This window comes from the organism of the source record quoted next, unplaced genomic scaffold (assembly GCF_019419815.1).
Source record: "Pyrus x bretschneideri cultivar Hongxiangsu unplaced genomic scaffold, Pyrus_bretschneideri_v1 Contig38, whole genome shotgun sequence".
Lineage (NCBI taxonomy): Eukaryota > Viridiplantae > Streptophyta > Magnoliopsida > Rosales > Rosaceae > Pyrus > Pyrus x bretschneideri.
In genome coordinates this window covers 3565527-3581753 of record NW_025999701.1, presented here as the reverse complement: position 1 = coordinate 3581753, position 16227 = coordinate 3565527, and the positions used below count along the sequence as shown (strand labels likewise).

The 16227-nt window shown below is 35.1% G+C and overlaps 1 protein-coding gene across 2 annotated transcripts; it reads left to right on the top strand.

Annotated features, from left to right (window-relative positions):
* Window positions 1–4980: 4980 nt before the first annotated feature.
* LOC103927013 (TMV resistance protein N-like) lies at window positions 4981–15412 on the top strand. Of its 2 annotated transcripts, none has more exons than XM_048564226.1 (10): window positions 4981–5032; window positions 5483–5607; window positions 5744–6264; window positions 9220–10366; window positions 10523–10795; window positions 10914–11978; window positions 12088–12756; window positions 12858–13441; window positions 14131–15119; window positions 15228–15412. In XM_048564226.1, the coding sequence occupies exons 3-9, from the start codon at window positions 5768–5770 to the stop codon at window positions 15080–15082; spliced, it is 5187 nt and encodes a 1728-aa protein (XP_048420183.1). In that variant the 5' UTR covers window positions 4981–5032; window positions 5483–5607; window positions 5744–5767; the 3' UTR covers window positions 15083–15119; window positions 15228–15412. The 2 variants fall into 2 exon arrangements, with proteins under 2 accessions (XP_048420183.1, XP_048420182.1); XM_048564225.1 differs by having other exon boundaries at window positions 5699–6264.
* Window positions 15413–16227: the final 815 nt, after the last annotated feature.

The window sequence follows — 16227 nt, the reverse complement described above, 5'->3', positions numbered from 1 at the left end:
GTGGAGTGTTGCCATTGTATCACGACTTGAGTTCGAACTTCGCCTACTTCCTAATCAAATATTCAAAGGAAAACTAATGAAAATAGTATGAAAAGTTTAAGTTCTAACCAAAAGGACAAAAATGTGTTATAGGTGAATAGTATCATGAATGATTTTTTAGAGTAAAAATATTCTTAAAATTAAAAGTGAGCAATACCAATAATGTTTTGTTAAGACTCTTAATATTTAATCCAAAAAATGTATCGTTCGACAAAAAAAAAAAACCTTTTGTCTTGTCATAGATTTGCAGCTATTTTACGTAAAATTTATTAAACACGATAAGGCTATTTTTTCTTCTTGTAATACTTTACAGCTTTATTTCAGAGCTATTTTACTATTACAGTTTATCAAATACTTTATTGTTTCACAGCTAGTTGAGCAGTTTTAGTAATACCAAACTATCAAGCGCTCGCCTATTCTTTCCTCATCTCACCTGAAGCCATCAAGTATCAATTTCTCTTTTCTCGTAACTCAAGATCCAGATTTTTTCCAGCCCCTTTGTTTCCTCTTCCCTTCAGATCTCCACCATCAAGCACCATGATTCTTCAACCCTACCAACAAATCACCATGAGAGCTAGCTGCTGAAGAAATATAAGAAGAAGATGAAACATCGATTGCGATGGCATGTCTAGAAGTAGAAGACTCCAAAAGTTTAATCCGAAACCCAGATCTGATTAAGGGATTGCGGTGTTAAGGATTTGTCAGGATAAATAATTGAAGCATTCGGTTTTGCTTGTCAAATATTATTGGACGATATAATTGAATCCCAAACCCAATCAGAACCATGTAAAACTTAACCTTAACAATATACTGCCGGCGCGTATCGGACCTGTGATATGCGTCCAAATTTTCTGATAGGCTGGCATGTCTGTGCTTGTCAGACATGGCTTTTGTTTTATCTTTCAAATACTCGTGGCATGTCTGTGCTTGTCAGACATGGCTTTTGTTTTATCTTTCAAATACTCGTGTCCTCGGTGTTGCTTTCCACTAATTACGGTACTTTTATTTTCCCAATAAGATTCCCCCGATTCTTTTGGTAAAGATTTTAAGAATCCATAAATAATGTCTATTTATCATTATGATAATTTTTTATTAATTATTATTTATATTTAATTTTAAATAAAAATATTTAAAATAATTATTAACTGTAAAATGTATAATGAACAGACACGATTCATAGATTCCTAGATTCGGTGAGAATCCGGATTCTTTATTTTCAACTGCTACTTTCCGTTAATTATATTTTTTGACAACTGTTAATTATTCTTTTGGTTGCCACTTACAATCTATTATGTATTAGTATTCTTCTTTACTTGTAAATAAAAAATATTAAAATTTGATTCTTGTTAAAAATAAATTTGAATTATAGCCTATTACGAAGCTTAACACATTTCTCTTACCTTCTTTTGTTAAAAAAAATAAAATAATAATAATAATATTTTTTTGGTTTGTAATTCCATTGAGCAGTGCTTTCACATCCACTATAAATATATAGCTCCATGTCCATCTCTCAAACCCAAGATTGAGTATCATCTCCCTCGTCTCAATCTGCTCTCTCTCCCTCTCTATCTGCTTCTCTCCAACATCCTCCTCTCATACGAACTCCAATATCGACGCTGCCCACCCCTCTCGACCTGGAGGACGTAGATCTGCAAACCCAGTTCATCCCATCACATTATCCAACGCATGTGCAAGCGCCCAGATCGGCAATTCCCAGCTCTACAAACTTATAGATCTACAATCCAGGCATGTTCTTGTGTTATTTTGTTTTGTGCAGTTCTTGTGTTATTGGTCGTTTTCTTTACTGATATCTGAACTGGCAACAGCTCCTATAAAAGAGATGAAAAAACAGGTGAAAAACAAAATAGATACCCAAAACAAAAGAAAGGTGCACCAAGAATGTGAAACCCACATTGGAGAGGGTCTTCATTTGGGATCAAGAGAGTCGATTTTCTATAGAAACAACATACCTATTCTAAATTGGACTCTCATGCTAAATTTTACACCCTTAAATCCATACAAAAATCCGTGTTTGACTATCCTTTTGCCGACAGCTTCCGTAAAGGAGACTGTCCCAACATTAGTAACTGCCTGACTGCTGTTGCTATTTGAGTGACTGTCTACTTGTGCTTATAATATACATACATATCCATACAATTATATTATATGAGTTGAGAGATGGGGGACCCGACAATTTTTACACATAGTGTAAGGCTCACTTTGTATGTATTTTTAACAAATTTTTAAAGGAAATTTTAATGAAAGGGCTTGAGCTAATAAATATTTAATCAAAAATTATTCTAAAATGTTATTTAACCAAAAGAACTTAAAGTTTAACAAAAAACCATTCAAAACGATAGTCCACAGGTCAAACTTACAAACCCAACCCACTACAAATCTACAGTTTCGTGAATAGCTCTAAATGATTTCATATTATCTTGATTTTTCACCAACCTCAACCCAACATGAAACCCCCATAATAACTCTTTGTCTTCCTATCAAATCGAATTCTCCCATTTCAAAAACAACCAAATCAAAGTTGAAAAATGAAGCATTCATTAGCACAAAGCTGTCGAAACAAGTTCAAAGAAGGTTAATGGCAGAAACCATCAAAAAAGTTTAATAGCAGAAACTAGCAAAAAAGTGTCTGGATAAAAAAAAGAACTAAAACATAAAACTGTTTTTGGATAACCCAAAACATAACACTGCTTCTAGAAAAAAGAAAAATCAGATATAACATTTGTTTTGTCTATGCACAAACAAATACTGGAAAGAAAAGAACCAAAATCTAGAAACAATGTCTTAAATTTAAAAAACAGTGACTTAGATTTTAGAAACAGTGATTTAATTCCAGAAACAGTCTATGTTTTAACCTTTGACTATTTTTTTTCTTTCATGTATTAGTTGATTATGTTTAAGAAACATGATGCTTATTTTGCTTTGAATGCAAATAGTGAATTTCACCATTTATTTTCTAACTTATGTTTAAAAAAACAGCGTGTTTATTTCATTTGGATCTAGAAACAATGACTTAAATTCAAGAAACAGTAAATTAGATTCCAGAAACAGTAACTTAGATTCTAGAAACAGTGACTTAGATTCCAGAAACGGTTTTACTTAAAATTCAGAAACAATTTATTTTTACAGTCCAGAAACACTGACCCGTCATTATTATTGAATAGAATGCAGATTTCAAATTTATTTTTTGAAGAAACAAACGATGAAAATTGAAAAATAGTACCTCGAATACACTATAAATAATAACGACGATCACATTTCAACGAAATAATACAAAATATAAATTAAATAGCATGAGGATCTATATTTTTGTTTGAAAGAGAAATAAGGTCTGCAAAATAACGATGAACTCCATTAATGATGAAAATTTGGAACTCAACCTAAAAAAATTAGGAGTAAAATTGACAAATCATAATTTATTATATTTGGGCTATTTTTAGTTGGACTACTTTAATATGGGCTTTATACTAATCATTAAACAAAACTTATAAGTTTATTTATCTTCTTCAACTCTCAAAACCACTCTCATCCTCCATTGTATAATTAATGAAACTACAAACGTGTTAATTGAAAAAATTATTCTTGACGAATGAAATGTGAAATCAACGTTTTCGGAAACTTTACATAAGGTAAGACTTTGTATTTTCATTGTTTTAGTGATTTCAACGACATCGGTATGCATATAGTTGCGTTATGAATGATATCCATTAAAAACAAATATGATTGATGATGAGAATCACACCTAATAAACCTTAGCCATATTAGATTACAAAGATCCCTTGATTTTAAAAGCAGCGTAACAACCTAATTTCTTCTCTAATTAAATGATTCAATAACTAAATCCATTCCCATGATTCGATCAAAGGAAAAGAAGAGGAATAATCATCAACCCTAATATTTATTTAATCCCCATTACCCAGTGCCACTGCTCTTACTCTATACAAAGCTCAACACTTCTATAGCTGCTGTTTTTTTGGATTTTTATCTTCCTCATCCATTGTTGTGAAAATCATCTTCTTCATCTACTGGTACAGCATACCCACAGCCTTCCACCTTTCCATGGAAGGGATAGGGAAACATGATGGGATAAACACATTCAAATAATCAAACAATTGTCGGCACCACTCCAATATAAAAATTTAAAAAATTTCGAAACCGCACCAGCTTCAGCTTTACACCGAAGGTTCTTTTGGATGACCTTATGTATTTGCCGTTAAAATTTGAAAAGTGGGGTATACTTAGAAAATGTAAGTTATATGGTGAGAGTGTGGGGTGTGAGGGTATATAGGAAAGTAAATGGGGTGTATTAAGATAAGTTTAAATTAAAAAAGCAAATATGGGGTGTATTAAGGATGTGAGTTGTACTCAACAATATGTGGGTTTCAATACAATAAGCCTTGTCAATAACATTTCTATATTTTTATGTTATTTCATTATCTTTGTTTTATTATAAAAATTTGACTTGATATTTTGTTATTAAAAAAAATTCGACTTGATACTTTGTTTTATCATTTTATCTAAATTACCTATTAACAAAATCGCTTTGTCAACTTAAGGAAAGTAAAAATATAAAGTTAACTCTGTCAATGAAGTAAAAAAATTATCAAATTAACTCCCAGCCAGGTGATCATGATTCATATTAGTTGTTATTATTTTTTCTTTCACGTTTCTCTCAAATAAAATAAACTTTTAGTGACAAAATAGTTATCCAAAAACAGTGGCAAAATACATGAACATCCTTTTCAACGACAAAACAATAGTTTGAAGGTCGTCACCAAAAGATTTTAGCGACTATTTTATATTCTATCTTTGTAAATTTTATTTTTAAAATTGTATAAGCACATGCATAATGTTGTACAATTGCTAGTTCTTATTAATTAGAGCAGGGCATATTTTTGTATATTTACCTATTTACAAATTCTGCAGATGGAGCTTTATTGCAAGTGACATAAAGGAATTATGCATGTGCACTATGGTATGAGTTCAATTGTCACTTATTTTGTTCTCCTAACAGTTAACTATTAACCAATTAACTTTATCGTTTGTAAAAAGCACATATATATATATATATATATATATATTTATTTATTTTGTTATCAACTGTGTCTTTGCACCTCTACCAATTGACTCTTGTTTGTTTGTCTTGATCTTATGTTGATTATTTTATTCTTTATTTAAATAAATTAATTTACAAATTATTTAAAATAATTAAGGAAAAGATGAAGTCAGTGGTTGATTTTTGTTATTTTATTTTTTACAGCGACATCAACTACTTTGAACGTCGTTTTTTTTTTTTTTTTTTCAATTAAACTGACTGATTCAAAGAATTCTGAGTTGGGAGAGGTATTTTATGGTATTTTGAAAGCTTCACCTATTTACTATTCTCACATGATATACATGAACTAATTTAAGCGTCGTTTCGCAGTAATACTAAGAGAACTGCCGTAGTCCAGCAAACTCTCCTAAAGAAGAAAAGAAAGATAGTTCAGCAAAACCTCTCCTCTTAATTATACAAATTAATATTCGTATCACTATCGACCTAGCTAGCCAGTAAGTTACTTAATTTACTCCACTGTCTTCCAGCGCGTTCATAATTTTATATCTTATTTATCCTCTTTCTTCTTCCTTCTCTTCTTCTTAGCCTTATGGATATTCTTCTTCTCTTTCAACCCAAACACCAATGGAGCATGGGGAAGTTCTAGCAGATTGCATGGGAACCCAAAAGGCACATTCATCTCCTCCAACCCCTGAATGCGTACATGAGGTCTTCCTGAGTTTTAGGGGCGAGGACACCCGCGATGGGTTTACGAAATATTTGTACACTGCTTTGAAAAGGAAAGGAATCAATACATTTCGGGATGACGATAAACTTGAGAGGGGAAAGACCATTAAACCAGAACTCTTGAAGGCAATTGAGGAATCGAAGTTGGCAGTCGTCATTCTTTCAGATGACTTTGCTTCTTCAACGTGGTGTTTAGATGAGCTTGCGCATATTGTAAAGTGCAATGAAGACAAGGGGCTTCAAATTTTTCCAGTTTTCTATTACGTTGATCCATCTGAGGTAAGAAAGCAAAGAACAGGAAATTTTGGCAAGGCCCTTGCTAAGCATGAAGAAGATTTCAAGAACGAAATCGGGAAGGTGGAAAGGTGGAGGGAAGCTTTAAAGCATGTGTCGAATATCTCCGGATGGCATATTCAGAAAGAAAGGTACGCACTTCTCTTCTCAATGAAGTAATCGTATATCTGAACTGTTTTGATAACAATATATGCCGTGAATTATGTTAGACATTTAATTTTGAAATAACAAGTTAAATGCTTGTATCACATTCCATAAACTTTACTATATAGATTTCCAGATTTGTAAGTGATAAGGAAAAACTTTTTATATGAAGCCATGATGAAATACACCAACTGATCTTCTCCTTCTGTAGTCCAAAGTGCCCAGGCAATCGATCGGTCAAGCATTCAGAACAGAAAACAAGCCATGATGAAATAAACCAATTGATCTTATATATAATAATCCTCCTATCAAAGAGTAATTGTGGGCAATATGGAGAGAGTGGGTTATAACCTCTCTGTGTTGGTTATTCCAATATGTCGTTTCCAAATAAAAGTCCTAATATATCTTCCTAATTTAAATGTAACTCTATTTTCCGTCAAAGAAAATATAACTCTGTTTATTTTTTGAAAGGCTTAAATGTTAAAATGGTCCCTGTGTTTTAGTCATTGGGTCAATTTAGTCCATATGTTTTCAATTTGAACAATTTGGTCCTTGTGATCATCTCCGTTAGCCAATTACACATATTTTCATCTAATTTCTATAAAGGAATTTACAAATTATTATAAACTTTTTTCATTTAAAATATTTAAAAAATGAAATAAAATTAAAAATTGAAATAAAAATTATTCTCCTCCCAACTCCCTCACCTCCTCCCTAACTTTACCCCCTCTCTTTTCTATGTCGCAACCTTAATTATTTTTCAGATTGGAAGTTTTATCTCTTATATGTGTTATTTATCATTGATTTGCATTTTTTGTACAGAGAAAAGGTAATTATATCTTATATAATTTTTCTTACGAATTTTTTAAAAGTGATTGAATCAAATGTTCTTAATTGGCTAATAGACACAAACACGATGACTAAATTAGCCAAATCGAAAACAAGGGGACTAAATTGGCCATATTGCTATCACACAGGGACCATTTTGACATTTAGGCCTAATTAAAATGGCAAACTCACATAAGTATAAAATACTTTCATTCTTCCACATAAGTGTAGCCAATTTATCAAGCACAATTATAGTCTGACGTGTTATCCGATAGACAAATTAATCCGATACCACACCAAACACCCGACTAATTTAGTTATTATCATCCGATGACTATTTATTCGATTAAACTGAAATAATTAGTACAGTCCGAATTGCCAAACGAAGCCTTAGAGAGTAAAGTGACCGCTACCACCTACCACCACAATTGTTGCCACCACCATCGCCATAACCATACCCTTCACCATAGTCACCACTATCATTACAACTATTGCCGCCAAAGCTACCACCACAACCACAACTATCACCACTGCCTTTACCACCATTGTTACCTTTGCACCCAACCACCACATCCCACTATTAGCACCACCACCATACCTCCACCATTACTGCTACCATCGCCACCACTGCAATCACCACTGCAACCAACATCCTAGCCACTGTTGTCCTCGTTCATACTCCTACTACGTACCATGTCCATTTTGTCATTGTATACAATTACAACATTTTACATTAAAATTTACCAAAATACTTTTACACTACTTTTCATACTCACAACACTTTTAAAATACAATTAACCAAATGCTCGATCTGCTTTACTTTACAACTAATTATTCCAAACTGGCCCTTAGGGTTCAGCCAAATAAATTCTAAAACATCACTGGGCTAGGTTTTGTACCAATTCTTTCGTTTGCTTCAAGTACTCCATATCTTTTCTTATAGTCTCTTTCAAAGCCTTTCTATGTCTTCCTCTACCCCTTTTGCCCTATGCCTTCATCTTATAGTCGCATCTTCTAACCGGAGCATCTGTAGGTCTTTGGCTCATGAGTTCAAATCATCTTAACGGATTTGCTTTCATTTTATCTTCAATTGTGGCCACTCATACTTTTTTTCGGATATCCTCATTCTTAATCTTATCCTTTCTCGTGTGCTCACATCCAAAGAAGCATTCTCATCTCTGCTACACTCATTTTTTGCACATGCTGCTTTTTGACCACCCAACATTCTGTTCCATAAAGTATCGTTGGCCTTATTGCCATCTTATAAAAATTTTCCTTCAGCTATAGTAGCATACACACAACACACCCCATGCATTATTCCACTTCATCCACTAGCTTGTATTCTTTAATTGAGATAGTTTGCTTGGATCTATCTTGCAAATAACGAAAAATTAGATTGAGATCTGCATAATCAAAAAGAAATTTCACTTCATAAGCAAACTATCCTGATTTCACTTATCAGATAGTAAACTATTCTTTTTCATAAGCAAACTATCTTGATATGATTGGTTAGATAGATTCACACTATTTTTTTTTTCTCACCATTATTTGTTTTTAACATCTTATTTATAGGTATATTATCCGTTTATGTATTTGCTCCTTTAGTTAGGTCGGATGATATGCAAGTGGGTTTATGTTTGTATGTTAGCATATGTTTGTAATGCTCACATGCTGCGTTTCTAATCACTTCAATCAAACTTTATGTGATTCACTTTTTCATTACTTATGCCTAAATCCCTTGGAATTTGGAAGTTCCTCGCCCCAAACACACCATGAGAAATGCATAACATTACAACGGGCGAGGAATTTGCAAATGACTACTTGGAAGGCATCATTTACAAATCTCTACCACATACCTTTGTAATGCCCTTGAGATGCGTTTTCTAATTCCTCATATCTACCCTTGTAGGGGACGTTGTTGGTTTCTTTAAGAGTGAAATTGGATTTCAGAAAATAAAAAGATAAAAAATTGTGGGGTGAACTTGGATAATTGCAGGGTCTAGATAGAAAAAAAAAACTATTCTTTCGGACTCATCACACATTATTCCTTTTCCATTTTTGTGTTGATGGCTGATGGGGACTTCTTACTAAAAATGCTTTATTATTTTTTGTAGGTCTTATGAGTCAGAAATTATTCAGGACATTGCTCAAAAGATTTTAGATCTGTTGAAACCGTTACGTGCAAACAGGGATTTGATTGGAATAGATTGTCGGCTAAAGAAAGTGATGCAGTTGTGCTTTGATCCAGCGCCATTATCCAATGATGATGTTCGCACAATAGGGATATGGGGAGTTGGGGGCATAGGAAAGACAATTCTGGCACGACAAGCTTTTGAAAAGATCGTGTTAGAGAGCAGTGAGGAATTTAAACACATATGCTTTCTTGACCGTGTTAGAGAGGAATGCGGAAAACATGGCCGAGGTCTAGTTTACTTGCAAAATTATCTTTTTGAGACTCTGCCAGACAGCAATAAAGATGATCGCATACAAGACATCCCTAAAGGGAAAGAGCTGTTAAGTGCAAGACTCCGTTTCCATAAGGTGCTCATAGTCCTGGACGATGTTGATGATTTTGAACAGATCAAAGCTTTAGCAGATTGTTCTTGGTTGGGTCCAGGAAGTCGAGTCATTGTAACAACCAGAGACAAGACGACCTTAAAGAAGTGTCAAGTAAATGATGACAAAATATACGAGGTTGAGAAACTGACTCCTGGAGAAGCTTTTCAGCTCTTCTGTCGGAAAGCCTTTAAGAAAAGTCATGCTGCAGATGATCATTATAAAGACCTGTCGGACAAATTTGTCGAGTATGCCAGTGGCCTCCCATTGGCTCTTCAAGTGCTAGGTTCATACTTGAATGAGGAAAAAGATTGGGCAGAAGTGTTGGATAAACTTAAAGAGTATCCTGAAAAAGGCATTGATGGTGTGCTTGAAATAAGTTGTCGTGGATTAGAGAACACACAAAGGGAAATCTTTTTAGACATTGCGTGCTTCTTCAATGGAGAGGATGAAGTTCGTGTTAAAAAGATACTAGAAAGTTGTGGCTTCTATCCTAACAATGGTATACTTGACCTCGTTGATAAGTCTCTAATTACAATTGAGCACAATAAACTGTGGATGCATGATTTACTACAACAAACGGGTCGACAAATTGTTGTCAAAGAATTTCCTAAAGAGCTGGGAAAACGTAGTAGGTTGTGGGTTAATAACAAGGCTTACAAAGACAAAGAGTCGTGGCATAATGAAGTACTCACAGAAAATACTGTAAGTATTAATACTAGTTTGTGAGTTAATTATTCAATTAAGGGGTTATATAATTGATCCAATATACCTTTATAGGTGTTTATAAGACTTCGTTAATTTTTTGTCTTACCAGGTTGCTTATATATCTAACTTTTGAACCTTATCTTTTTGGCATAGGGAACAAATCTTGTTGAAGGCATGTTCCTATGCTTGCCTGAGACGAGACAAATAAAGTTGGATGCTGACCCATTCTCAAAAATGTACAACCTAAGATTGTTGAAGATTTGTAATGCAAACTTTTCTGAATGCCCTGAATATTTCTCTAAGAAGTTACGGCTTTTGGAATGGCATGACTATCCGTCAGAATCCCTGCCATCGAGTTTTGGACCGCATCAGCTCGTTGAACTCAAGATGCCTAACAGCCGCATTAAGCAGCTATGGAATGAAAGGGTAAGACACTCTTTACTATACCTATTTTTTCTGGCGGTGAAATTATGCGCAGAATTAGTGGAGGAAGATGTTCAGGCTAAAATATTTTTTTTTTTCCTTTCCTAATATCTCATAACAGCTTCCGCTGATGGAAAATTTGGTGCAAATCGATCTTTCCAACTCTCAAAGCTTGACAAAGACTCTGGACTTCAGTTTGGTCCCAAATCTAGAGGAGCTGATCCTTGAAGGCTGTGTGAAATTATTAGAGCTTCACCCGACAATTGGGAACCTCCAACACCTTCGTTCATTGAATTTAAAGGGTTGTGAAAGTCTAGAGAGCCTTCCCCCTATCAGCTTGGGATCTCTCAAAACTCTTATTCTTTCGGGCTGTTCAAAACTCACTGAGTTCCCAGAGATTGTGGGAAGTATGGAAAAGTTGTCACGACTTTATTTAGATGGAACAGCTATAAGAGAGCTGCCGGTAACATTCGAGAAGTTGAGAGGTCTTATTTTGTTAAATCTGAAAGGCTGCAAGAACCTTCATTTGAGTCGTTCAAGCATCCTTGGTAGTTTGACATCTCTGAAAGATCTCAATTTGTCTGGCTGCTCGCATGTTGAACTGCCTGAGAACATAGGGAACTTGCAACATTTGGAGGAGCTTGATGCCTGTGACAGCGGCATAAGAAAAGTTCCCTCCTCCATTTCACGTCTGAATAAGCTTAAACTATTATGTTTAAATAGATGTAAAGATGAGCAAATGGGTTTGCAGTTGCCTAACTCTTTCTCAGGTTTGACCTCATTGTATAGATTAAATCTAAGTCAATGCGGTCTTGAGGAAAGAGCCTTCCCTGATGATATTGACTGCTTATCTTCATTGTTGTATTTGGATTTGAGTGAAAACAATTTTGTGAGCTTACCAGCAGGCATCTCTCAACTTCCTGAGCTTAAACGACTTTCCTTGTTTAGGTGCAGAAATCTAGAGTTGTTACCAAAAACTCTTCCATCCAAGATAACACATGTATATGCTCGTGAGTGCCCAATGTTGAAAAATTATTCAAGTAATGTGACAATACGGGCTGATGGCGGTTTCTGTCACATAGATTGTGGAAACCCTTCCGAAAATGAAGAGAAAGAAGACTATAACCATTTTCCACTTCCAATTACAGAAGACCATTCTGAAACACACCTTCCTAAGTACATTGAGGTACTCACTCACCACATTGATCTTTCAATCTAGCAAGCTTCCTCATTTTGTATCATATAGCCACACTTACGTCTTTATTTCGTCTGATTTTTCTGTTTCAAATTTGCAGGAGCGAATAAAAAGTGAAGAGTCGTTTGAATTGCGTTTTCCTCACAGTGCTATAATTCCCGACTGGTGTGGTAAACATTCAAGTCGGGATTCTGTAACCATCCAACTATCTGATAGCACGTGGATAGGGTTTGCCCTGTTTGTTGTTTTTGAACTTCTCGTGAAGGAAGATTTTGATAACAGTTGGGAAATGAAAGACACTTTTTGCCATTTTAGCACCTTGGAAAATCCTCTAGTCCTTCAAAAGTTTAATACTTTCAGAAAGGGGTCGTATGGACTTTGTTGCTATCAGCCACGAGGCAGGCAACGGCAATTGAGTACAGAAAGTAGGCTACTTAAAGCTTCAGTTTCAACAAATAGACCTGATCTGAAAGTAAAAGGGTGCACATTACAACTAATATACCAAAAAGATGCTGCAGCGTTTGTTCGCGATTTATCAGAATCTGCTAATGGACATCTGAATTTGAATTTTGGTCGACATTGTAAGGGAATATTGGATCGGGCAAGGGAACTGAACAGCTCTGGTGAGGTGACCGTAGTTGGCTTTAATCTACAAGAGCTAGGATCAACTTCAACTTCAAATCAAGGCAGCAGTAGCCAAAGTACTACTTACTCTAACATCGAGCAGTCAAATGGGGAGTTACAGCTGTTGCTTTCAGCACTGTATGAGGTCTCTCTCTCTTTCTCTTTCTCTCTCTCTCTATATCTCCCTCCCTCCCTCTCTCCCCCTCCCCCTCTCACTAAAAGTTTAATTATATATGTACTGTGTAGGGATGCAATGGACGCGAGAAGAATTTTCATTTTATTTTTTCTCATCCTATAATTTCACGCTGGTTCATCCATCACTATGCTGGAGGCGTAGCACTTTGTCACCTTCCTCAACACTTATATGATGACAGGAGATGGGTAGGATTCGAACTATATGTTGTCCTTACCTGGTCTTCATCTGATTACAACAATCCTCCCCATTCTGCATGGCTCCATGTTGATTTGTGTTCCCCTGAAGGTCGTATAATGCATAGGTGCATCAAAATACACAACCTTGGACAAAAGCAACTAGTTGTTCTGCACATCCCACGTGTTTGTTTTTCACAACACGAGTTGGATCAATGTCAAGGTGTTTGCGCTTTGTTTGGAACCAGTACCCTAGACGTGGAAGTCGAAGTGTGTGGGAGCCGTCTGGCATATGAGCAAGACTTGAAAGAGTTAATCAAAGCATTAGCAACTGAATGCACATTCAAGGGACCACTCGACCTACTTTATGTGCAGGCACGAACATATGTTGAAAACATGGTGGAAAGTCCACTTCGTGAAGCTTTGACGGTTCAACGTGAAGCACTAGTACCTCAATTCAGGTTAGAATTTTTTTTTATTTTTTATTTAAACACCACCTCAATTCAGGTTAGAATTTTTTATATTTAAACACCACTCGTATCTTAATTCACCCCACACTTTACTTGATATTTTCGTCTTTTCTCCCAAAATTGCTCCTATTCTAATACTATCACATCCACACCCACATATCATTCTGCGCATTTGTCCATGTTCCATGGGTATGAGTTTGGGGCCTAAAAAGCATGAGAGGAAACAATTGGGGCTGATTTGGGTTTGGATTGCACTCAGCAGACATGAGTATGAGTTTGGGGGTTCTGCTAGGTCCATGTGATCATGCATCATGTTTGTGAGTTTTTTTTCTTTCGTTCTTTTGAGATTTGTAAGAGGCTAAAAATGGTGTGTGTTTGTTATTTCTCTTTTTTTTTTTTTTCTCCTGTATCTACTTTTTGAAGCCTCAATGAGGATCGTAGGATTAAATACCACAATTTTAGTTGTTTGCACAAGAAGTCTGTGTGTGACTTCGGGCAAGAAAGCACAAGAAGTCTTAATCAGTTAAAAAAATTTAATAAAGAAAAGTGATGGGTGAACGCCGATAGTGATGTTTAAATATAAAACCCCTATACTTAATTTCATGCGCTGACAATTTGTCATCATGCATCACAAAGTTAATTTTCAATCTAACAAATATTTCTGTGGAATATTAATGCAGAGAAATCTGGGAACTTTCTAAATTGTTCTGGCAAGATCTGCTTCTGAACTCAGGTCCTGAAGAACAAGTACATGAACAAGATTTCACTTCAAGATTGCACTACTACATGTGCTATCTCGAACAAAAGCAAGTCCTTGTGGAACCACTTGACCATATACTTGTCCATTCCAAACGCTATATTTTGGAAAATAGGGATTCCATCCGACAACATGATGCGGAAAGATATTCAGAATCATTGGATAGACGGTTATACATCATGGCTGAGAATCAACTCTATGGAAGCTGTAATATTGCTGCGTGGAAAAAAAGTATTGTGGTGTTGCTTCAAATTTGGGAGGAGGCCATTCTCAGTCTCAAAGGACATACAATATCTGTTTTGAAGCTTTTCAATCCTTCCGCACCATACAACTTTTTTTTCCCTCAGAAGCAAATTCTAGAATGGTTTAAAAATCAGACTAGTAAGTCATCCAAGATCGGACTGGAACTACCTCAGAGTCTGTATGATGATGATAATTGGAGGGGATTTGTGATATGTGCTGCTTTTTCAGTCCATGAGCTTCCAACTGCTACCCTTGAAAAACGGGGTTCAGAAATGACTGTCGAATTTATGTGTCACTTAAGTACTGAGGAGTATTGCTTGAACCCTATTCCCTTTTGTTCCACAACTAAAGAGAAATTCAAGTGGTTGCATCTCCGTGGATTTATCTGGCTGACTTACATACCCCGAATTTGCCTGGCAGAATTCAAGGACATAAAACTTGTACTAGCGAGAATTTATCATACTTGCCCAGGCTTGACTGTCGAGGATACCGGTATTCGTCTCTTATACAAGCACGAAGTGGAGGAGCTAAAGCAATCAATGACCCAGTGCTGGACCTCCTTCTTTGACAATTCAGACCTCATCCGTCAATTCGTAGAAGAAGATGAAATTATTCAGTCGAGTGGTTGTTGAATTTGAACAAGGAACGACGTTCGGAGGACATATCAAGGTCTTGTAGCTTTCTCTGTTACTCTATGATATTCCCTTCTTCCTCTTCTCCCTCACGTCAAACTCCAGCATTATTATTACTTACTGACATGATACTTGTAATATGCAGGACCATGGATCCGTCGGGATTTTCTTAAGCATTGCCCCAGGTTTAGGGCTAGTTTGGTGCTTGCTGTAAAATAAAACTGTTGTAATATAAAACTATTGTGAGGATGTTAAATAACTAAAAAATGTACTATGTGAATGTAATATAATATAATATTTCATTGTGTTTTTATTTATAATCTTTCCCTTTTTTTTGACTCACTCTTTCCTTTCACTCATTTTCTTCTTCTTTTTTTTTTTTTCGTCTAACCTCTCATCTCCTTCATTTTCTCCACAAAAAAGAAGCCTGACAAGTCGAAACCCAATCTTCCCCAATACGTCCGTTCCTCCGCCGAAGGCTTTTAAAAAAAATAGTAATTTACTATATTGACCATAACTTTTGTTCTTATTACTTTCAATAGTTTTATTGACAAAGTTAATTTGGTCTTTTCAATATTTTTTTGTTGATAAAGAAAATTTTGTTAATAGATAGTTTAAGTAGTTCTACTGAAATAAAGTAAAAATGGGTTCGTCCCTAAATTTGCCATTTTTATTAATTGTATGTAATGGCAACATGGAAATTTCATGGGATAAAAAAGTTAAGTAGGCTAGAAAGGAGAATTAATGGGTTTAAATAAAATTTCTCTCAACATTATTATGCTCAGTAGAAAATATAAAGGAGAGACCACGTATATTTAGATATTTTATTTTTAAGTTTTAGTATTTTGTTTTCGCTTCAACAACAAAAACACCTTTTCCATATGAAAGAAATTAGTTGGGCAAAATGACATTTCGTCGTCTTATATTTTGCCTGACAACACTTCGCCAGGCAAAGTTTTGCCAAACTAAAATAAAAAACTGTCAAGCAAAAGTACTTTGCCAAACTGATTTTCTAACGATACCTTCGTCGTGCAAAAATTCATTGACCAATTTTGTTCGACGAACCTAACATGTCCGGCCAAACTCTTTAATCGGGCAAAGTTTAATTTTACACAAAAAAAAAAAAAAAAAAAAAAGAAAAATTT

Bases quoted from the DNA above. Each gene is read 5' to 3' on its own strand.
- LOC103927013 (XM_048564225.1), top strand. From the start codon at position 5,738: ATGGAGCATGGGGAAGTTCTAGCAGATTGCATGGGAACCCAAAAGGCA. The intron at 10,367-10,522 runs GTAAGTATTAAT...TTTTTGGCATAG, and splicing joins AAGTACTCACAGAAAATACT to GGAACAAATCTTGTTGAAGG. The intron at 11,979-12,087 runs GTACTCACTCAC...TCAAATTTGCAG, and splicing joins ACCTTCCTAAGTACATTGAG to GAGCGAATAAAAAGTGAAGA.